At 55.3% G+C, this 22,799-nt stretch overlaps 1 protein-coding gene across 7 annotated transcripts in view; it reads right to left on the bottom strand.

Moving 5' to 3' along the window:
• EIPR1 (EARP complex and GARP complex interacting protein 1) overlaps positions 1 to 22,799 on the bottom strand; it is a 122,181-nt gene that overhangs the window by 87,058 nt on the left and 12,324 nt on the right. For 2 of the 7 annotated variants that reach the window (XM_047845205.1, XM_047845208.1), the window contains exons 2-3: positions 20,799 to 20,882; positions 8,660 to 8,792 (exon numbers count right to left, since the gene is read on the bottom strand). The exons of 1 other annotated variant lie outside the window; for it this stretch is intronic. In XM_047845205.1, the coding sequence (XP_047701161.1) occupies positions 8,660 to 8,792; positions 20,799 to 20,882 (217 nt within the window). Of the gene's footprint in view, positions 1 to 8,659; positions 8,793 to 20,798; positions 20,883 to 22,799 lie in introns of those variants that run through there. 4 more of the 7 variants (XM_047845206.1, XM_047845213.1, XM_047845207.1 and 1 more) reach the window with 2 other exon arrangements.

The following is a 22,799-nucleotide window of genomic DNA, read 5'->3' as shown; positions in this document are numbered from 1 at the left end:
CCTTAAAAGAATTCTTCTCCAAGGAAAACCTACTTCCTCCCTGAGTTTATTTTCATAAAATAGCCATTTAAACTCAAAAATGCAATTTTCTAATTCGACGCAGAGATAACTGGTAAACGGCAGCTTTAAACAGAAGCCATGGTATCCTGGTCCACGGCTTCCAGAAAGCCCTCGGCTGGAGGCTCAGGAGAGCCCCAGGAATCGACCAGTGCAGCGTCCTCGTTCCAGACAACGGGGAAGGTGACACACCTGGAACCAGGCAGGCTGAGGACACCGCCCACCAGGCTCCCCCGCGAGGAACAGAAGGAACAGAAGCCAGTCTGTTTACTTCTCAGGGGTGAAAATCTCAACCAAGCCCCACAGACATATGGGCCCTGTCTCGTAGAGTCCCCATCCACGCCCAAAGGACACCGGTTCCTCTTAAAAACAAAGTGTCCTCACAGGCAATTATCCAGAGTGCCCAAACCGTGAGGGGTGTCCCAACACCCGACCCCAGAGTGGCCCACATCAGGGTGAGGCCCGGCCCACTCCTCATTCCCCTCCTGCTCTCCACGGTGCCACGGCCTCAGGGCCTGCACAGAGCTCGGACTGTGCACACGTGGAAAGGATCCTGACTCGGTCTCGGAAGCACGCTAACCGAACAGGCCACGTCAGCACTGCCTCCGCGTCTGCCCCGTGGGCCACGGCTCTAGAGCCTGGTAGCCGGACTCTCGTCTTTCCGTCCTCAACTTTCAGCGCTACATCTCAAGCGCAACAGAAATTCAATCAATCATTCGTGATAATTTTAAAATCTGGAGTGAGAACACATGTCCACAACTGGAAACCCCTCCTAAATTGATTTGTGACCTCGGGACAAACTAGGAGCATCTAAGCCCTTCTGTGCATCGAACTCCAACTTAACAGACAGGCTGTCTGCAACAGTGGGAGGCGCCACCCGGAGCCAGAATCCAGGGCCCAAAACAAGTGACACCCAGGAAGTGATCCGTGCCACAGCCTGTTACCGTAGGGGCTGCTGACGATGCAGGGACAGCGTGGCTACAATGATTTTCATTAGTTTAAACGCAGGCGCTCACAGTCCCCGTACCCAGTCTGTAAGTAGCAGACGTCACCAACATGCAGGAACAATGAATCCTACATAACCTCTGACTCTGGGAATTCAGACACTAGCAGAGAAGCTAAATCACACCATGGCTCCTTTCTACTAAAACTCCCTGCCCACCGAAGACCCCAGATAATCTCTCAGAATGATACACTCTCATCCCGTCGCTGCAAGGATTCCACACGGGCATGCCGGGAAGCCTGGAATGGAAATTGTGGGGCCGGAGAAACGCCCCCCCCCCCCCCCCCCCCGGTCAGTGGGGCCCAGGGCCCGACCCCCGAGCAGTCTCTGATGCGCCACCATCGGTGGTGCGGAAAGCATGTAGCCTCAAGGGGGAGAAAGGACCCCAGCAGCCCCTGCGTCTCAGGAGGCCCATCGCAGAGCCAATGCCCACGGGGCGCCTGAGCTCTTCCTGGGCCGTGTCACCTGAAGGGCCGTGCCCAACACCGTCCTCACGCCGAATTCAAGCCTTCGTGCCTCGGCGCACTGACCATCTGAACGTGACACTGAGCCAAGTCTCCCCGTGCTCAGGCTTCCCGAAATAGAAGGGGACCGGCCTTTGCCAGAAACACTTTTCTCCCTGCGAAGAGTGCGCTGACATTCGCCCTTAGAGGCAGGACAGGTGTGGCGGGAAGGTGTGCGATCTGCAGGGGCAAGGCCCAGGCACAGGGCACGGCGCCCGCCCCCGGTCCACCAGGGTTGGCCAGGTGACCTTTGTAAGTCTGTTTTCTCATCTGTGACATGGGGACAGGGACAGAAGGCGCCTCTCGTCTTGCAGGGGGTTAGAAACGATCCAGGAGAGAGCTCAGCGTGGTGCTCGGCACAGAGAACGTGCCAGGCATCAGCACACAGCAGGGATCGGTCTGCACACTCTCCCCAGATCCCGAGTCAAGGCCTGAACATGAAAGAAAACTAGACGAACAGCGCCAGGGCCAGAGCAAGACAGAACAACGTTAACAAGTTCCATAACGACACCATCGCAGACACTGCAATTCTCAGGGCAGTCCAGGTACGTCCTGTGAGTGCCAACAGCTCCGTGGAGTTGAGGAAGGAGCAACTCTCCCCGTTCTACAGATGAGGAAACAGAGGCTCAAAGACCGTAAACAGCCCCGCTGACGTGCTGACAGGGGAACCACATGCATGTGAGCTCATGAGTCACCGCTCTGGGAACCATTTCCAGCTTCTCCGCCTCCCGAAGGTGCAGCCAAGCCAAAGTGGAGACAGCATCTATTTCCAAGGGTTTACACTGACTCTTCGAGGAGGTTTCAGAGATTCTTCCAGAGGACACTGTCCTCAGCCAGACTGCTCCAGCCTCACAGCCATCCGCACCCTGTTGTGCTGGCCCCGCTGAGCCGTGAGCCCGGCTGGAGGGTGGGGTGGTGGGAGGAGGGAGCTTTCATGAGGAGGCGTTTCCAAGGGTAAGCAGGAGCTCAGGATGTGTGGGAGGGAGGGAGAGCACAGGCAGGTGAAGCATGGGAAGGCAGAGGCTCGGTGGGGGACGCTGGGGGGACATGCCGAGATGCCCCCTCTAAAGGGCACCTGCACCTGGGTCCCCACTGCCCACTGACACAGGTCCCCCAGCACCTGGGGTCTGGCCCTGCTCCCTGCTGCATCCGGGGCCTTGAGGGCTGAGAGAGTCCCTCTGGGAGCCTGGGGTCGAGGGTCAGGGGTCAGGGATCAGGGAACTGAGCTCAGTACCGGCCCAGGTAAGAACACCCGACCACCTGGGGCACCTCAGTGAGATGTTGGCAGGGAACCCGATTCTGCCACATGCTTTTCGAGCAAGGTCTTCGTATCTGTGACGGTATCTAGAACACCGTCTGCAAAGTGCAGGGAAGCTTGTAAATCGGCTGAGGACGCAGCCAACCAGGACCCAGGGCGGGGGGGGGGGACAACCAGAGTGACAGGAGGACGCTGGTGCCCCCTGCTGACCAAGGAGGGGCCCTGGTGCGCGCACACGCACGCGCACACGCACGCGCACACACACCCCAGTGTAAGGGGACACACAAAAAGTACACACACTCACTGAGAAAACAAGGAAAGGAATGCAGCAAAGTCACAGTGTCTTTTTTTTTTTTTAGTTCTTTGTGTTCCTTTATATTTGAGAGAGACGGACAGACAGACAGAGCCTGAGTGGCAGAGGATCAGGGAGAGAGGAATCCAAAGCAGGCTCCAGGCTCCGAGCTGTCAGCACAGAGCCCAGCTCGGAGCTCGGACCCACGAACCGTGAGATCGTGACCTGAGCCGAAGTCGGCTGAGCCCCCCAGGTGCCCCTGAAGTCACGGTGTCTTAAACGAGCCGCGTGCTCAGCTTCTAGGCAGCGCGGGCGCTCCTTCTCAAGGAACCTTCGAGCACGTGGGTGAGAGCGGGACTCTGAGGCAGGAGTCAGGACGCGCACGGGGCTCGTGCTCTCACGGAAGCATGTTGTCAAGTGCAGCCAGGAGGGGAAAGAGGTCAAGGGAGTACCCACAGCGCCAAAGGCAGAGCGCCATGAGGAAGATACATCCCGAGTGTTGTCCCCGTGTGACCAGGACGCTCCAGGCCACGGCAACACCGCCCCTCCGCGGTGAGCGTCGGGGGGAGAACTGAAGGCGGTCCTCGTCTGCAGTGTGGCCCGCTGTCCCCCGAGGGGGCCCCACACCTACCGCCCGGGCTCTGCGGTACAACCTCCCTCCTCCCACGTGCCCTGGCTGTGCACACGTGGAAAGCTGTCCCCCATGCTGACACATCCTCCCTGTGAAACTATCAGCAACAGAAGCTGGAGTTTTGCTCCCAGAAAAACAGAGAAAGACCCAGAAGAGCTCACTGTCATGCAAGTCTGCCCCCACCACCCACACTCCGAGGACACGGCTCCCTAACTGTCCCGGGTGAGGGCCACCATCACGTCGGCGGCAACCACAGCTCCCTAGGGACAGTCCGTGACAGTCCACGCCCCTCGCTTGCTCCTACACGACACGGACGGAAGCCAGCACGGGCGGGTGTGGCGTCCGGAAGCAGAGAAGCGGGAGTATTTACATCACGTTAGCCTACAGCCAGTCCACGGTCATTTGCTTGCACAGCGTGAAGAGAGTGTAACTCTAGAGGCTTCTGCCTGCAGGTGGTGGCTACTCGGGCTGTACGAGCAGAGCTGCTGTCTGACACCGCTCCTGGGAAGGACAAGACAAGGTACGCAGAGAACGTCCTCGTCTGCATGTTTTAAAATGAGCTGCGAGTCAATCCAATTCCGCGCTTTCACTGACAAGGCCATTGTGATGTCCCAATGTGTGTGAGTGTGTGTGTGTGTGTGTGTGTGTGTGCACACACACAGGAGTTCTACCACAGTGCAGACTTCCACCAATTCGAGAGGCAGTTCGCACGCCGCACCACGTGCATGTAATTTAGGCACAGTTGTTCACGACAAACACGATGCCCAGATGCTCCAGGAGAGGACACCGTGCCACGTGGGTTCCGTTTCCTGACGCTGCACACGAGCCCACTTTTGCCTGGTCCCTTCCTCCTCCACCCAGTAAGATCCACGGGGAAGAGTTTCGGGACACGAGTGAAGGGGACGCAGACAACAGCCTTAAACCGGGACAATTCTCTGCTAGAAACAGGTCCCCCCGGCCCTGGGACCCGCGCCACCTCTGCCCGTCGGCCCTCCCTCCCGCTCTCTGCCCTCAGCGGCCCCTCCACTGGCGGGAAGGCTCAGGGCCTGGGGACATGGCTCGGAGGCCCGCGGTCTCTCGATTGAAAGACGCTCCCGCTGCCCGGAATGTTGCGGAGACCGACGGGAACAGAAAGAGGAACCAAGCAGGGCACGGACATGCGCGTGAGGGGCAGCGAAGGGCAGGTGGGTCTCTGCGGTGTTGACACCCACGAGCCGGAAGACGACCACGACCGGGACACGTGGTGACACCTGCACAGAGCCCCCGACCAGCCCAGACGCTAAGGGGGGGCAGCACGATACGAGACCGGCATCGCTGGAGGTCAAGGGGCACGGTGTGGTTGCAGCCTTTAACCCAAGTCTGGGTCACCCTGGGCCTGAGCCACGCGTGACGCGCTGCGGTGCGGAAGCCTCACGACCGGTGGGGAGCTCAGAGCGGAGCCCGGCCCACGCGTGTCCACGTGCAAGCACGCGCACGCGCACTTGCTCTGCAGCCTGCGCCGGGCACGAAGCCCGCAGGGCGAGCATACACCCTGACTGAGCTGTTCCGGAGGCGTCGGAGGGGAGCCGTCTGGGCCTCATGCCAGGAGCGGGACGCGCGCGGACAAGCGGTGCGGATCAGGTGGGAGCCACGAAGGGCTTCGGAGCTCGAGGGGCTGGGGCCGCGCGGGGAGGAGGGCAGGGAGAGCCGGAGAGCGTTCGCGGCATTTCTCGATGGCAATGAGCGTGCCCCGCTGGACCGACACCTCGGAGACCCGCCTGTGGCGGGAGAGAGCTGAGCTCCCAGGACTGGGCCACGAACGCCACGAGAAACGGGTCTTTCTTCCCAGAGAGGCTGCCGGATGAGGCAAGCACGGCACAGAGGGGCTGGCCGCCAGCACGGAGCCGCAGCAGAGCAGGCCGGGCTTCCCGAGGCCCCGACCGCAAAGCGCCCCGCCCCCGCCCGCAGACAGCCGGGGCGAGGCCACCACCAACCTGGGGCTTAACCCGACAGCTGCTCACAGCCCGGCTGACGGCCAACTCCCGTCTACACCCGGGACCTGGGACCCAGTTCTGCCAGGAAGTGGACCCGACACCCGGGGCGCAGGCCTGAGGCCCCGACAGAGAACCAGCGAGGCCGAGCCGCCTCGCGACCATGGGGACGGTGCAGGGGACGACGTGCCGTGTCCGTGGCACCTTCCTGTGCAGCGAACAAAACCACAGGGGCCCGGGGACGTAAGTGCAGGCTGCCAGAATCCTGGGGAGGAGGACAGACTGCCCTGCACAGCCTGCTAGAGGACACAGGCACACACGAGACGCTGCCAGCGGAGGCCCAGACGGGGAACGTTCTGGAAAGAGGACGGAGGGGCCTCGTCACCAGGCAGCAGAAACCCAGTGCCGCCGCAGCAGACACGGAAGCGGCATGGCGGGCTGTGCGTGCCGGAGCCCCGGGAGCGCACGGCAGCCCGGCCTGTGTCTTGCTGCCGACTCTGGAAGGGGAGAGAAGGAACCGAGGGAGGGCGGCCACAGTAGCACAAAGGAAGCCCGATCGGTGGCCGCGAGCACTCGACCCCTCCAGGAAGAGCGGTGGCTAACCTCACGAGTCTCGCCGTCAGGAAAGCGCGGCAAAGGGCTCGGGTGGGCCGCCCCACACTCGCCACGCCCAGAGGACAACAGGCCAAAGCACGGGGACAGGAGGGGTCCGTTCAGGAGGCTGGAGGGCGCAAGGACAGGGTGTGGGCTCCTGCCACCCCTGCGGGTCCCTGGCAGAGAAGGGACCGTCTCAGGGCGGCCTGTGCACACGGCTTGGTCTGGCAGACTGTGGAACCCAGCTCACCTGCCAGCTTGCACCAGACGCAGGGATGGGCTGGCGCTGGTCCCCGGCCCACGTGCCCGTGGCTCCACCAAGCCGCGAGGACAGCCGGGGCGCAGGCCCAGGAGCCTGCGGGGCAGAGACGGACAGGGCGCCGGGCCGAACCCACCCCGGACCCTCCAGTGGCGTCTGCCTTTAGGAACAGCGGTGGCCAGCGGCTGCTTTGAACCCCCACCCTCCCGTGTGGACAAAACGTCAACAGCTGTTACCCCACACCTGTCCCAGCGCCCTGTGACGGGCAGATGACGTCACAGCTCCACAGGCCACAGATGGAGGGGAACGTGGCTCAGGCGCTGACCCGACAGCAGATTACACCCAGAAGCCACACGCACGCCCAGAGCTGACCCTGCACTGGTGCCCGTGCCCCGGGCAAGGGCCGTCGTGGCCGAGGGCCTGAGGTGACAACCGTGCTCTGCCCAGGAGAGGGTCGTGGCCCCTGGGGCGGCAGGCACTGCTCACATACGCCAGGGGCGCATGACGGCCACCACAGTGGGACACGTTTTTGCAGCCTCTCCCCATGAGCGCAGGCAAGATCAACACTCTGCTTCAAAAGGACAGCGTAAGGTGCAGGTGCCAGGACAGCACTCCCGCGACCCTGCTGCGTCTGACGGCAGGGGCAACGGGGCTCGGGAGGTAAAATCAAGGTCAGCTGAGCTTAAGTTAATCAGAAGGGGAACCGGTCCCCTTTTGAAAGTTGGTTTGAAGGTCGCTTTTCTTGAAGAGGACCACCTCTGTTTTCACTCGCAGAAACTTCCAGCGATCTCCAACCAAGGCAGGGTGCTCCGTAAGGGCGGGTGGAGGCAGAGGCACAATACCGGGTGGCAGGGGGACAACGGACCTGCAGCCATGTGCAGGGACAGCGGGCCTTACATGGAACAGCACCGGGCCGTCACAGGGAAGGCACTCTGACCGTGAACACCAAGTGCGCTGGGGCGTGGGGGCGTGGACGTAAGTACATCCCAAATGCGCTCCGGGAGGACTCCGGCTGTGACAGCCAGCTGACACGATGACTTTGGCCTGAGATACGGGAGCAAGAAGGGGGCCCCAGCCCAACACTGAGGACGGGGGAGGAGGCAAGGGCGGAGTGGGCTCTGGGCGGCTGCTCTCGGCGGAATGAGGCAAGTCCAAGCTAAGAGTAAGAGATAAAGAAAGCAAGGGGCTCAGGGGGAAAAGACCTTTCAGAAAGCAACCTTTTTGCCACGAAGAAAAGAAGTGTTAAACACAGGTGCAAGTGAAGTCACACAGAAAGACCCCTACGGAGAACCCGTGGGAACAGACAACCTAAGCAGAGGTTTCTGGAAGCGGGGCGTCCCGGGAACCTGGCTGGTGACGGAAGAAGTCAGCCCCACACACTAACATCCGCGGCTGGGGCAGGAAGGAAGAAGGAGACAGAGTGTGGGGCACGAGACCATGGGGCGCTCACAAGTACCCAGCACGCTGCGTGAGCGAGGGAAGCGGTCTAGAGCATACACAGCATGGAGCACCCCTCATTCTGGCTTACGGAGAAACACGGAACGTGAGCTTCTTCCCCAAAGCCGGAATCCGAACACCACTTACTGACAGCGACAGAACGGACAACGGAGACGACGCGTGGCCGGCTGGGCGTCACAGACGTCTGGATGGACACAGACGTCGAAGGTCCCAGAGACGGGAGCGGCAAACAGCAGACCGGGCGGAAGCTGGTCGAGGAGCACGGACACCCGACACGCGTGTGTGCTGTGCGTGGGGAAGGCGTCACTGAAGACGACCGTCCTGCCCTCTCCTCACCCTTTAACGGGCGTCGCACGCGGGCAACGAGGCACAAACCAGCTGCCCTTAGGAGCACACCGACCTCTGCCCCTCGAGGACCCCCCGCACGTCCCTGCCCAGCCCCGAGGGGTCACAGTGCCGGGACGGGCCGGGATTCTGGGTCCTATTAACCGCGGCAAGCGTCCACCTGCAGAAACACAACTTCTCCGTGAGCGCAGCACCCTGACCGATCATCACATCTCGTAAACCGTGCACTGACCCCCGAGCGACGTGAGGCCCAGCTCGCGGATGCGTGCAGCTACCTGAGAATACTCACGTTTGTTGTAGCAGGTGGCCAGCACACCTTTGTCCGCAGGACTGGCACTAATGTGCCAGATCTCACCCACTTGATGGAGGAGGACATTCTTACTGATGATGTTATTTTCGTCATCAAAATCGATGATGTGGATCTGCAAGTACAATAAAGGAGCACATGAGCACCTCCCCTGTCCCTTAACTGAACACAGCAGTCCCAACTAATCAAATGCAGCTTTACCCCTGCAATTCACTGCTGCTCTTACCACACTGGGAGCACGCGCTTCTGGGAGTCCACCTGACTGTGCCTGCTCGAAAGACAAGTCTGAAACGCCTGCAGAGGATCTTTAAGATTGCAAGCTACGTAACATTGCCCCATCATTTCCAGCCCTAAAGACACAAGACACCTAAAGCTCTGTCCCCAAGTGGCTCAGTTGGCCAGCATCAGGCCCAGAGCTGTCAGGGGTTCCGCCAAAGAGCCTCGAACGCTGCACGCGGCTTAGTGGAGGGGACGGGGCACAGGGAGCCACTGCCTGGGCAGAGCTGAGACGCCCACACCGTGCTCACGCCCGAGGGGGCAGCCACGGGGGGGGGGGGAGGGGGAAGGGGCGAGATGGCGTGACACGTTCGCACACCTTACACGTCCCACAAAGGAGTCCAACAGCCGTAACAATCACACGATATACACACGTGAGAGTATTACATTTTAGCCACGAAAAGTTAAATCCGCTACCTTCGTGCTTTTCTGGATAAATTTTAGAGGAATAAAAGGATTTTCACGTTCACACTTTTATCAGTACCCATGTCAATGAGAAAAATAAAACATTTGTTGGAAAAATAAATTTACATGAAGAAGATATTCATGGGTCTTCGTGAAGATTTGCGTCCAGGCGTGCTCACTGTGGCATCATCACGATGAAAAATTGTTAAGTCACCTGATGTCTGGCGAAAGGGAATCGTTCACATGAATTGTAGTATCTGACTGTTAATGTGATACCGTGGAGCCATTCAGCACGCTACAAAGGACTATTTAGTGCCACAGAAAAGGGTCCGTAACATACAGTTAAGGGGAAAGAACGAACCAAGAACTGTGTGCGTGCTACGTGCAGCTTTCGTTTAAAGAGCAAGCACGCCCAAACCAGCAAAGAACCAGGAGGTGAGCACCTTCCCCTGGGTGGGGGATAATGGCAGGTGTTCCTTTCCTTCTCTGCGGTTTGTTTGTGTGTTTAACTTCTTTTGTGTGTGATTAATATGTGTTACTTTGCAATCAGAACAAACAACGCTGTTTTAAGAAATGTTTCCATGACATCCAAAAGCCTCCACACTCCGTCCTTGTTCCAGAGAGCCTCGCTCTGTCCGTCGTGGCTTCCAGTCGCTCTGAGGGACAGCTCCGGACTCAGAATTCAAATCCCACCACCGACACCACAAGCCAGTGGGACCCCGTGCCTCAGTTTCTCACATGCACACAGAGGACAGAGGATCGTGGGAAACCAAAGCCATGCCCAGCCTGGCACAGTGAAGCCAGTGCCCGCTCGACCTGCCCCCCTCTTCTGGGGGAAGAGCTTAAAAATCAGTGCTGCTTTTTTTTATGTTTAAAACTACTTTCAGTAAGTTTCTCCTGCACTCAGCACAGTGCAGTTTTCATGGTGGGCTCAAAATTTACAGATTATATGTGTGTTAGATGTGGGGCCACTATGATGTGTCACTTTAAAAAAAAATTTTTTTTTTTAGTGTCTATTTTTTAGAGAGAGGGAGACAGACAGAGCATAAGCAGGGGAGGAGCAGAGAGAGAGGGAGACACAGAATCTGAAGCAGGCTCCAGGCTCCCAGCCGTCAGCACAGAGTCGAATGCGGGGCTCGAATCCACAAACCGCGAGATCAGGACCTGAACCAAAGTCAGACGCTTAACTGACTGAGCCACCCGGGCGCCCCAATGTGCCACTTTTTTTTAAAAGCGAAGGTTTAGGGGCGCCTGGGTGGCGCAGTCGGTTGAGCGTCCGACTTCAGCCAGGTCACGAACTCGCGGTCCGGGAGTTCGAGCCCCGCGTCGGGCTCTGGGCTGATGGCTCAGAGCCTGGAGCCTGTTTCCGATTCTGTGTCTCCCTCTCTCTCTGCCCCTCCCCCGTTCACGCTCTGTCTCTCTCTGTCCCAGAAAAAATGAATAAACGTTGAAAAAAAAAAATTTAAAAGCGAAGGTTTATTGTACTTTCTCCTTTCCACATGTGAGGAAATTTTACCTATAAACATCTTCTCCCTCCGTGGATATGTTACACATTTAAAAAGCTACTGATACTTATTAAATAATTAAGTCATTACTGAGAAAAATCTCGGGCAGCACTTAGTAAAGTTGAACGCGTATGTGGCCTACGACCCGGTAGCCTACGGCTCGGTCTGCGCCCCACAGACACCCAGACAAAAGACACCCACCAGAGTGCCCACCGCGGCCTCACTCACGAGAGCCAACAACGGGACACAGCCCAGATGTCCGTGCCCAGAAGGGGGCACGGAAGTGGTGGCGTATTCACCAAACGGGCTGTGGGCACTGGAGAAGATGGCGGTGGCGGTCCCGTGGGTACGGGGTGGGGGTGGGGGTGTGCCCGAGTGGCAAGAGGCATCCGGCTGTAAGGCTACACCTTACAGACGAGTCCTCTAAAGTGAGTAGAGGCACAAAATTCTAAAGGGAGAAAAGTTCATTAGTATATCCAATGACTTACTTTTTTTAAGTTTATTTATTGGTTTGAGGGAGAGAAAGCTCCAGTGGGGGAGGGGCAGAGAGAGAGGGAGGGAGACACAGAATCCGAGGCAGGCTCCAGGCTCTGAACTGTAAGCACAGAGCCCGACTCGGGGCTCGAACTCACAGACTCATAGATCATGACCTCAGCTGAAGTCGAGTGCTTAACCGACTGAGCCACCCAGTCGCCCCTGTATCTGATGACTTAAAAATTTTGAAGTAAGAATTCCGTGATGCCAGCTGAGTGCTGACAACCCACACCGGCAAGGCTGTGGGAAAATCAATACATGTCGTACATCTGAAGAATTCTTTCAAAAGATGTATTACAAAATGTTAATAGGAACTATACAAATGTTGAAATTGAAATAATTTGATTTCTTGAACTCTATCTCAAAGAATAAATGAACAAAAATTATGGAGCATCATGTAGCTTTAACATGATAAACGGGGTGCCTGGAGGGCCCAGTCGGTTGAGTGGCCGACTTCGGCTCCGGTCATGATCTCGCAGCTCATGAGTTCGAGCCCCGCACCGGGCTCGGTGCTCACAGCTCAGAGCCTGGAGCCTGCTTCGGATTCTGTGTCTCCCTCGCTCTCTGCCCCTCCCCCACTCGAGTTCTGTCTCTCTCTCTCTCAAAAATAAACATTTAAAAAAAATTTTTTTTTAGTCATGACAAAGAACAATTATAAATACCAAAAATGTTATGAAAGCATTAAATGTTACAAGCAGAAGAGAAAATGGCATGCAATTATATAAAAGTCACATGTGAACACAGACTAAAATGCAATACACAAAATCAGGAATAATGTTTGTGTTGTGAGGGTGAACGGGAATGTTTTTTCTCCATTAACACTGAAATGTGAATGAATGCACGCACCTGCACTATTTTCTGTTCTCTAATCAATCCCTCTGCCGTGCACTAAAGCGCCAGGAGCCCCTTGCAGTGACACCACCAGAGCTCTGGCTTCACAATTCCTGTTTGCTGGCTCAGCTGACCCCTCCCCCCCCAAGAAAGCCCACGCATCCGCCCCACGCCGGCTCCCGGCGCCCCGTGTGCTGGCCTTCTCCCCTTCTGCCCAGCACTTGTGGCCGCCCGGCTCTCCTGCCCAGGCCACCTCACCCGCTGCTACAGGTCCTTCTCATCTGGGGAAGGGTCTTCCCTCCCGACAGCTCTCCGGAATGCTCTTTTCTCCCGGTGCGGACACGAGGCACATGCTGTCCACGGGCTCCAACGCTTGAGCAAAGTTGGCTCCAGGCTCCTTTCTGCACTTCCGGGCACACGGACGCAGCAGGGAGGAGGCACGAGCCCATCTCTCCCGATCTGACACGCCGTAATACTACAGCCCTTAACCTTCATCTTCAAGCTCGATGGTCCTAAGACCCTTCCACGTATCCCCATTTATAGTGGGTTCACAGGCAGGCCCGAAGGATACATCTTCACGGAATGTTTTAATCTGGGTATGTTCAGAAAGAACACTTGAGACATCACCCCGTAAACAAGTAAAGTAGCAAGGGCTAATACGGACGATGCACCCGGCACACCGTGCTCTTTCTACAGGATCCTTAAAAGAGCCGTATATGATTATTAGCCACCATCCACAGGCGAAGAAACCCAGGTCTTGAAGTAGTGTGTCACATCCAGATAGAAACAGGATTCCAGACCATGGCTCTGAACCCCCATTCTATCCAGGGTGCTTGGAGCGCCGCGCCCTCCCCAGGGCTCTGCACCGCAGCAGGTGAGCAAGGACGAGCCCCTGACGTCAGAGAAGGAGACTGACTATACCTTAAACGGTTTATTCTCAGGGCACCACCCTCTAGCCAGCTTACACTACTGGACTTAGAAAGAAACATTCTGTCGAATAGACATATGCAGTTACGGGCCAGTTACGAAAAATTACGGTGAAGAAAACACTATAATTAGTGAGTGCAAAAGATTACTGGAGCACAAAAGAAAGACCGATTAATAATTGGATACGAAGGTCAGGCAGACACGTGGCTGTCTGGGGAATAAAATGCTACTTTAAAATCTTCACGAGTTTTCAAAATGTTTTAATGGCTAATAATGAAGATCATACTCATATATTTTGAATTACCATTGTTAAATTTTTTAAAGTTGGATTTACTAGTAGGGCTAAGGGCACAGATGACTCTCTACAAAAAGTTAGGCATGAGAGTTATAAAATTTATTAGAAAGCCCATAAAGATGATGCTAATCCTCCATCACTTTCCTAGAAGATCACGGTGTCCGTCTGAGCATGTGACTCCAAGCCAGGGCACTGTCTCTCCATTTCACCTCTCTGATTGAACTGAAGGTAAACAAACTCTTACAAATTAAAAAAAAAAAAAAAAAAAAAGAAGAATTAAAAATATGGATAAAATCAGAACTAGAAAATGGAAAGCTCCCCTTAGGGAAAGTTGAGGATCCAACGGCTTCCCCGGGGCACGTCTCCCTGCCCCTGGCCGCAGCCCTCCCCAGGGGTGTGCTGAACCACTGTGATAAAAGACTCAGCTCGCCCGCCCACGGGGGACTTCACGCCACGGCCTCACGGGGACGGGTCCCGGCCACGCTGCCCTCAACAGGCTGCTTGGAACGCCGCAGGGGCCAGGACCTGGATTCGGGTCTCACACCACCGGTTTTCCTCGCTCTGGGCTCGAGAAGCCCTGCAAACTCCGCTTCCTCTGCCGCAGTCCGTCTGTCTTCAGGGTGAAATACTGAATGCAAAGGGGTCTGACCAGGAGGCCCGTGTTCCAGTTGTGACTCGGCCACTTCTGGCCGTTTTACTCTGGGCAAGTCACTGACTTGTTCTGGGTTCTTGCTGCAGCGTAAGTGTGTTTAGGAAGCTGGATCGCTAAGAATTCTTTGTTCGAACTGAAACATCTGTGGGTCCCTTAGCTAAGACTTTAAATGATTAAGTGGAAGTTGTTATCACACATGCTCTTGTGCCCATATGGCTGCCAGTTACCTGTCTGTGCTGACTCCCCTTCCTGAAGCAAAGAAGCCCCAGCACGTGAAGATCCTCTGTCCGTGAAGCCGAAAGTATGCCTGGCAGCCCAGGAGGGAAAAAAAAAAGACCCCACCTTCCACACCTCTTGGTGCCCAGGGAGGGCGTTTCTCGTACAAGCCGTGTCTTAGTCCATTCGGGCCGCTAGAACACAGAGCACAGACTGGGTGGCTTACAAACGAGGAATGTACTTTTCACGGCTCTAGGAGCTGAAAGCCTGAGACCAGGGCACCAGCAAGGTCAGGTCTGCTGAGACCCTCTTCCTGGATCATTGAGGCCATCCTCTTGCCGTGTCCTCACGTGGCGGGCAGGGTAAGGAAGCGCTGTGGGTCAGTCCCGTTCATGATGACTCCACTGTGATAACCTGAGCACCTTCCAGAGGCCCCACCTCCTCACGCCTGGACCGTGCAGGTTAGGGTACAACCTACAAACCTGGGGGGAGACACACACTCAGCCCACAGCAACTGGACAAGGTGGACGTCCTTCGCAGCATCTGCTGCGGGGGTGGGGAAACAGCTAGAACCTAACAGCTCACAGGAACACTACCAGCTAACTGTCTCTTTATTAGCACACTTTTACATATAAATTCAAAACTAAAAAGCCATAAAGTAGCGGCACCTGGGTGGTTCAGTCAGTCGAGCGTCCGACTTCAGCTCAGATCATGCTCTCACAGTTCGTGAGTTCAAGCCCCGCGTCGGGCTCTGTGCTGGCGGCTCAGAGCCTGGAGCCTGCTTCAGATTCTGTGCCTCCCTCTCTCTCTGCCCACCCCTGCTTGTATTCTGTCTCTCTCCGTCTTTCAAAAATGAATAAACATTAAAAAAAAATTTTTTTAATAAAAAATAAAAATACATAAAGTAGAACTCTATCTTTTAAAAAGAAATTCCGGGGGTGCCTGGGTGGCTCAGTCAGTTGAGTGTCTGACTCTTGGTTTCAATCCAGGTCACGATCTCACAGTTTGTGGGATCGAGCCCCATGTTGGGCTGTGTGCTCACAGTGCAGAACCTGCTTGGGATTCTCTCTCTCTCTCTCTCTCTCTCTCTCTCTCTCTGCCCCGCCTCCGCTCATGTGCGCTCGCTTGCCCTCTCTCTCTCTGAAAAATAAATGAATAAACCTTGAAAATAAATAAATTAAATAAATAAATAAATAAATAAATAAATAAAACAAAATCTGAGGTGTAATCAGTACTGGGAAGAGGGGGTGGGGAGAGGAGGGTGGAAGAAGAGGGGAGGGGGAGGTATTCAGGTTTCAGTTAGTCTGGGGTGGGGCTGAGAGTCTCAATTTCTAACCAATGCCGAGGCCATTCTGAGGGTAGCCAAAGACAGAGCCTGCAGCCAGATGGGGCTCACAAACAAAGCTATCCTTAATCAAAATACAAATACAGAGCAATGGGGTTTACAAATTAAAAACGAAAGTTAAAACAGAAAAGGTCTATCCAGGGAAAGCAGCCACTGAGTGGTCCACCACCACCTCCCCCCCCCCCAACCCCCACCCTCCCCTTCAGGGATCAGCCTTTCCACTGACCATGCTGAGAGAGGACAGGTCTGGGTCCTCTGTCACCCTGGCGCTCGTCCCCCAGCCACGTAAGAAATGGGAAGCTAGCAACATGCAAAGAAAGTCTTTGGGCAAAGCACAGCACAAAGCAACCCCCTTGGGTCTGAAACCCCTTGTTGGGAGTCTGCCTAGACTTCCCCACTGGACAGCACAGGGCACACGGGCTCCGAGAGAAGGAACACCCCTCTGCCCCCTGAAGGAGAGCCCCAGACCTGCCCATCCTGCTCCCAGCACCCAGCCCCGTGCAAAGCTAAGGGCAGAAAGCAAAGCAGCTCACCTGACAAAGAAGGCCAGCAACTGTGACAGCTCCCAAGGTTTTCAGAAAATGGCACAGCTGAATTAAGTAGGACTGACTCGAGACTGGCACTTTCTAGGGAACTAATGACCCCCTCCCCCAGGAGCTGATGGCCCGAGGGGAAGCCAGGGGCCATTAACCCTCACCAGCCAGTAAGCAGGAGTGGGGAGCAGCACCACAGGCCAGGGGCCCCCAGCCCGGGCGTGGGCGGAGCGGCCTGACCTGAGGACACTGACAGCCCCGGCCTGCGGCCTTCGCTGCAGTGTGGGTGTCTGCAGGGAGGCTACAGGGAGCCCCGAGGGCGCGCACCCCTACTGGCCCCAGGGGACAGCGGAGGCTCCTGCGGAAGCGCGGAGGAGGGAGGACCGACCGCAGCTCTGCCTCGGCCACAGTCCGGCTCGGCCCCCGGGAAAGACCACACAACTGCCAAGGGCCAGCGCCAGGTCTGTTCAGGCACGGGGTCAACGACACCTGTCCCCTGCGGTGGCAGGTGTGGGAGTCGCCCTGACCCGGCCTGCCCGGCTCTCCCACGTCCCCAGGCTGGAAGCGTGTACCCTTCAGACGCTCGGTCCACGGGGAGTTCCTGGGGGAGGGGAAAGAACCCACCTGAGCGCCCCCCGTGCCAGCGCTTGGCCGGTGCCACGCAACACCCCACAGAAGGCGGCCGCGAACTGCACTGATCGTGCGGTTCAATGCGGAGCCACCAGGTGGGGAATCCCCATCCTCACTCTCCGGGATGCACGCAGAGCTCGGGTCACCCTCCGTCAGGAAATAAGCCTGGGGACCGGCTGCCGGAGGCTGGGGTGTATAGGGGCAACTGCTCATCCCTTCCGACGCGCTGGAAAACCGTGCCCGCCGGGGACGTGGGGGACGCCGGAGCCACCGAGCTCCCAGACGGCTGTGCGTGTCCCGGGATCCATCCCCCACCCCCACCCCCCACCCCCCACCCCCGCAGCTGGCCGCGGCCCCAGGGAACACATCCCACGTGGAGGAAGCATGTGGCGTGTGCAAGGAACCGTGCACGTCACACACAAGAGAAACACACGCGGCGCAGAAGAGGAACAGGCGTGCCACGCGTGGGAGGAAGCCCGGCGCGCGGGCGGGGGCGGGGGCGGGGGCGGGGGCGGGGGCGGGTCCAGCCCGGGGAAGGAGCCTGCGGCCAGGGCCAGTGACAGAGCACAGCACACCCTCGGGCCGCCAGCCTTGGCTCAGGCGCCTTCCCATGGGGGAGGCTGCAGTGCCACGGGGAAGGGACCCCGCGTCCTGCTCTCTCCCAGGACCACGTGCCGCGGGCCCGGTTCCCCATCCCAGCGGAAGCTCAGCTGCAAGCACAGGTCTGTTAGCTCACTTGTGCATCTGACACACAACATGGTGGGGGGTGGGGGTCTCATTAACATACAAAGTCAGCATTTGTTGAACGAAGGAGTGCAGACGGACGCCTTCCCCAGAAACAGAAAGGGAAGCACCAGCCTGTCACCCCAATCTTTTGGAGTCACACACCAAATGGCACTGCGTGTGAAGCCTGGGAACAGGGCGTCATCGGACTCCTCATTCAGCCTTCCGTTCAGCCGTGGCTACCAGACGAACTGAAGCCAGAGGCTGCAGCCTTCCCTAGCAGCTTGGCTAGGAAGTCCTGAAAGGAGGGGGACAGCAGGTGACACAGGGTTCTGCAAGACAGCACCCAAGGAGCCGTCGTAAACCAGCGATTCGGAAAAGGGTTCCAAAGAACTACATCCTCGATGCCATAAAATATAAGTTAAATATACAACTTTTCTGTGCCTACCACTGGAGAGCTAGGTCTCTCTAGGACTGATTATTAAGGACCAAAGTCATTCAGTACAAAAAGGTTTCTTTCCCTAGGTCCAAGGACTGATGCCTGTATTCCGGAAACCAGGGCTGTGTGCGCAAGAAACTACCCTGATACCACAGGACACGCAAAGCTACAAACGACGTTTTGTCCCAGGATGCCAGTCTCACCCGCCAACCCCGGGGACTCACAACTCACCGGACAGTGCTCCCCAAGAGGTGGTCCCAGAGCCTGCCAGAGATGCACGTGCTGGGGCCCAACCCCAACGTGATTTGGCTCCAAAAAAGGATTTAAGATTAAAGTACTTCAAGTCACTTGGGGCTGATCCCTTCTTGGTGTCATAACCAAATGGCATATAATTTGGGCTGAGAAAACCAGGTATAATGTAACCTATTCCCATAACTTATGAATGCCTTCATTGCCTCGTTGGTTTTTAACTCATTTAGCTTTTAATGGAAGCATCCCTCATTAGATAATAATAAAGTGTCCCCTATTCTCATAAAGTTAAAAAGCTGATAACTCCACCAAAAAGGTTAATGGGACAGCCTCGGAATAGAGCGGAACTAAAAAGCAAGTAGGTGAGAAAAGATGCTTGGTGGCCTGGAGACAGAGCCAGCTGGAATTCTCTAACACCTGTCCTGTGACAAATTCCGCACAGTCGACCAGCAGACAGAAGCCGCGAGTCTGCCTTCAGACTCCCACCTGGCTCTGTCCCTCCGTCACCGCAGCCCCAGACGGCAGTGTCATTACGCGGGTTCCTCTTTCCCTGCAACATGGCCACTGGAAACTATTTTTTTTTTTTTTTAATTTTTTTTTCAACGTTTATTTATTTTTGGGACAGAGAGAGACAGAGCATGAACGGGGGAGGGGCAGAGAGAGAGGGAGACACAGAATCGGAAACAGGCTCCAGGCTCTGAGCCATCAGCCCAGAGCCCGACGCGGGGCTCGAACTCCCGGACCGCGAGATCGTGACCTGGCTGAAGTCGGACGCTTAACCGACTGCGCTACCCAGGCGCCCCAAACTATTTTTGTAAATAAATCACTCGCATCTGACACTGTCCAAAAGTAACACACACACATACACATTCAGAAAAATGAAAATCAGAAAGACAATTTACCTCACAAATGCTCAGATCACCCAAAGGTAACCGTGGCTCCAATTTTGAGGCCTTTTGACTAGTTTCCCCCCGGTCTTTTTCTATGTAGAGATTCAGTTTTGTATTTTATCCACTACTTGTCTAATTGAGGTGTATGTAACTGACATAACATTACATTAGGTTCAGGTATTCATAGAAGGATTCGGTATTTGTATCTATTGAAAAATCATCTACTTTCTTACCCCCACAGTGATCACACAATATGTATGATTTTAACATTTCACTGAACCGTCTAACGAGTCTTAAGTTATGACGCTCATGAGGCGTTTATGACTTCGTGAGCGCAGCGCGTGACCTCTGCTCCACCGCGAGGAACCAGGCTCAGCGGGGTGGAATCATGTGAATCTGCCCCCATCCACCCTCAGACGGGCACATTTTGATCGCTCCTAACTGTTTCACAATTACGTGCACCGCTGCAGTAACAGTCCTTGTATATAAAGCTTTTTCCATGTTTTGGAAAATATAGCAACATATTATAAAATATAAAAATATATAAATAATATAAACACTTATTTGTCAAGCTCTAGATACATGTCACCAAATCAGCTGCCTGATTTCAATGACTGAAAATGATTTTAAATGACTATGCCCATTCAAAATCCCTCATCGAGGCGCTTGGGTGGCTCAGTGTGCTAAGCATCCGACTTCGGCTCAGGTCACGATCTCACAGTTTGTGGGTTCGAGCCCCGTGTCAGGTTCTGTGCTGACGGCTCGGAGCCTGGAGTCTGCTTCCAGATCCTGCGTCTCCCCCTCTCTCTGCTCCTCCCCTGCTCGCACTGTGTTTCTCCCTCTCTTTCTCTCTCAAAAGTAAAAAATTTAAAAATAAATAAATAATAAAATCCCTCATCGATAATATGACAGCGGCTATGTCACTACCCCCTGCCCAGCACCAAATACCCTCCCGCAGCTATGTTACAGCCACCTCCCCTGTGTGACAGTGGTAACTGGGTGGAGACCCGGCACCATGCGACACGGCCTTTTGCGCATTTCCCAAGGATCCAGGACGGTGCACATCTTCACAGCGTCCTCAGCACCTGTGAGGTACAGAAAGTAGACGGCTTGATCCCCATTTTGGTGATGAGGATAATGAAGCCCGGCAAGGTTAATGCGTTCGCTCAGGGTCGCAGGTGGACTGAACGCTGATCTGTGAGGATCCAACACTCCTCTTCTACGACAGTGGCCACAACAGCGGGGGCCACATCTTGCATCTCGTGTCCGCCTGCAGTCCGTGGCAGTGAGAGCCCGGAGCTCGAGGTTGAAACGGGACCGTGGCCTCATCCAGGCTCAGCCAGAACGAATGCTGTGAGCACGCGGCGGGGCCGTCCAGGGGCCCGCGTGGAAGCAGGGATGCCAACCACGTGCCCTGGCCTGCTTCTCGACCCCTCACCCGGTGAACCCCGCATCACCACAGCCTAAACCACAGCGGTACCGCCACGGGAGTTTAAGTCATTGAGCTCAATTATTACATTCGGTTGGGTATTTAAATCCCAATGCAAGTTTTATTTTGTTTGTGTGGCATTAATTTTCTCAAATGGTGCTTGAAAAATCAAGAGCAAAATGGTTATAAAACTAAGAATAGGCTTAGTAATTAACATGTATACATTTGTCAAAAATAGTTACCTGATTATCATATTTAAGAGACTGCGTCCCAACCAAAAACCGAATGGCATCTGTTTCTGCAGTCTGAGGTGTCAGAGCACGTGCCTGCAGGGGGGGGGAAGGAAAATGCACACACATTTATGAAGTTAGATGTAACGGTTAGAGATTAGAAAGCCAGTTACCTCCTGTACCGCCGCTGGAGTATCCATTCATGCGAAGTGTCTGCAAGGCAACTTAGAAATATGTACGCACAGCCTTCAGCTTGTGCCTGCTTTGTGACACAATTCCACCTCAGATGTGTATATGGAAACAACTGTAGACGGGCACAAAAAAATAGGCAGTAAAGATGTAAGCGGTGTTTTTAATAAAAGCGCAATTTTCAACAGAAATAGATTGGTCGAACAAATCATCCTCTGACAACACAGCAGAAAACGGCTCCCAGCAATGGCAGAGCAGGTGGTTCAAACCACGTCTCCTGCAGAGGAAAACTGTACAAACTAAACGAAATACTCCGAATTTGTTTCAAGGCCCCCGGAAGCCAGCACAGCGATGAGTGAGTGCCAAGGTCTTGGAAATGAGGGAAGGTCAGAGAGGAAAGCCTGACCTCCAGCCCCCTTTCAGCTAGAGGCACCTGTCACTTTGGAAAGTGTGGTGAGCGGCCGATGTGGAGGAGAGTTTGTGACAGGCTCGTGGGGCCGAGGGTACACACACTGAGTACACAGGGAAGAGGTCGGCGAAACACTGAAGTTCTGGGTTGGGATCCCTTGGGATCAGGCCAGGCGTGAAGGTGGACTAGAATGAGGTCAACCCGGACACACTACGATCTGGGTCATCTTAGTCCTCGATTGGATTTTAAGTGATCTGAGCAGGCTGGTGTTCCTGGGCTGGCCAGATACCTGCCAGAAGTAACAGTAAATCCTCTGGAGGAAGACAGACGTCCAAAGTTTCTACAGTTTTTCTCACAATGTCAAACACTGAATCAAAAATAACTAGTCATACAATGAGTCAAAATCATATGATCAAAAGCCAAACAACAAACAACAGAAAGGGGCCTGTCGAGCATTCAGATGATCAGGTTCTCTGGGAAACAAGCTCTAAAGCGTCAAGTTTTATGCACAGATTTTGTGGGAGCATTCTCAGGAATGACGCCATGGAAGGGTGAAGGAAGCAGGACTGTGCAGAGGCAAAGAGGAACCTCAGTGCCACAGGGAGACTGGAGCTGGGACAGTCCCCCAGAGTGGAGCCAACATGGCCAGGCCCTCGTGCCGCCCAGCCCCCACCCCCATCCAGTAGGCTGTCCCTAGAGAAGGGTGGGACTCCGGTGGGACTTAGGGCAAAGTGACTCTGTTCCACTGAGGGCGAACTCTAAGAGCAGGACCCACTGACTGCTCTCAGCCACCAACAATCCCAGAATCTGCTGGATTTTCTGACAAAGAAATCTGGGCAGTGCACCACAGCAGGAATCATAACACCTATGATTAATATGCTCAATAATTCAAATTAAGAACTCCAGGTGAAGAGTCTGAGGCCTAGAGAGGAAAAGACTGTGTACAACTGGTAAATATTAGTGTTGTGACAAGTACTGCAGGCTTACGAATTCAAACCCAGATCTCTTTCAGCACAACCACTAACTGTGCCTACGTCAAGTCCCTGTTTCCCTGTAGCTCATGCTCGGATGCCGGTGGGAGGCAGAACAGTGGCCCCCAAAAATGTCCGCATCCCAATCCCCAGAACCTGTGCAGAGAGACTCTGCGGGTGCGATCAGGTTAAGGATCTTGAGATGGAGGTTATCCTGAATCACCTAGCCACACGGGTCCTTACGAGCAGAAAGCCCTCCCTGGATGTCGTCAGACGGATGCGTCACAGAAGAGAGAACCGGAGAGGTGGCGGCACGAGGGGCACAGGAAGCCTGCAAGGGCTGCAGATGGCTGGGAGCACGTGGGCAGCAGCCGCTGCAGGCTCTGGGGATGGAAGGAGCCCACGGAGCAGGGAGCACAGGAGCCTCCAGAAGCTGGAAGAAGC

The sequence above is a fragment of the Prionailurus viverrinus genome, unplaced genomic scaffold (genome assembly GCF_022837055.1).
Source record: "Prionailurus viverrinus isolate Anna unplaced genomic scaffold, UM_Priviv_1.0 scaffold_33, whole genome shotgun sequence".
Taxonomy (NCBI): domain Eukaryota; kingdom Metazoa; phylum Chordata; class Mammalia; order Carnivora; family Felidae; genus Prionailurus; species Prionailurus viverrinus.
This window is presented reverse-complemented; position numbering and strand designations above follow the sequence as displayed.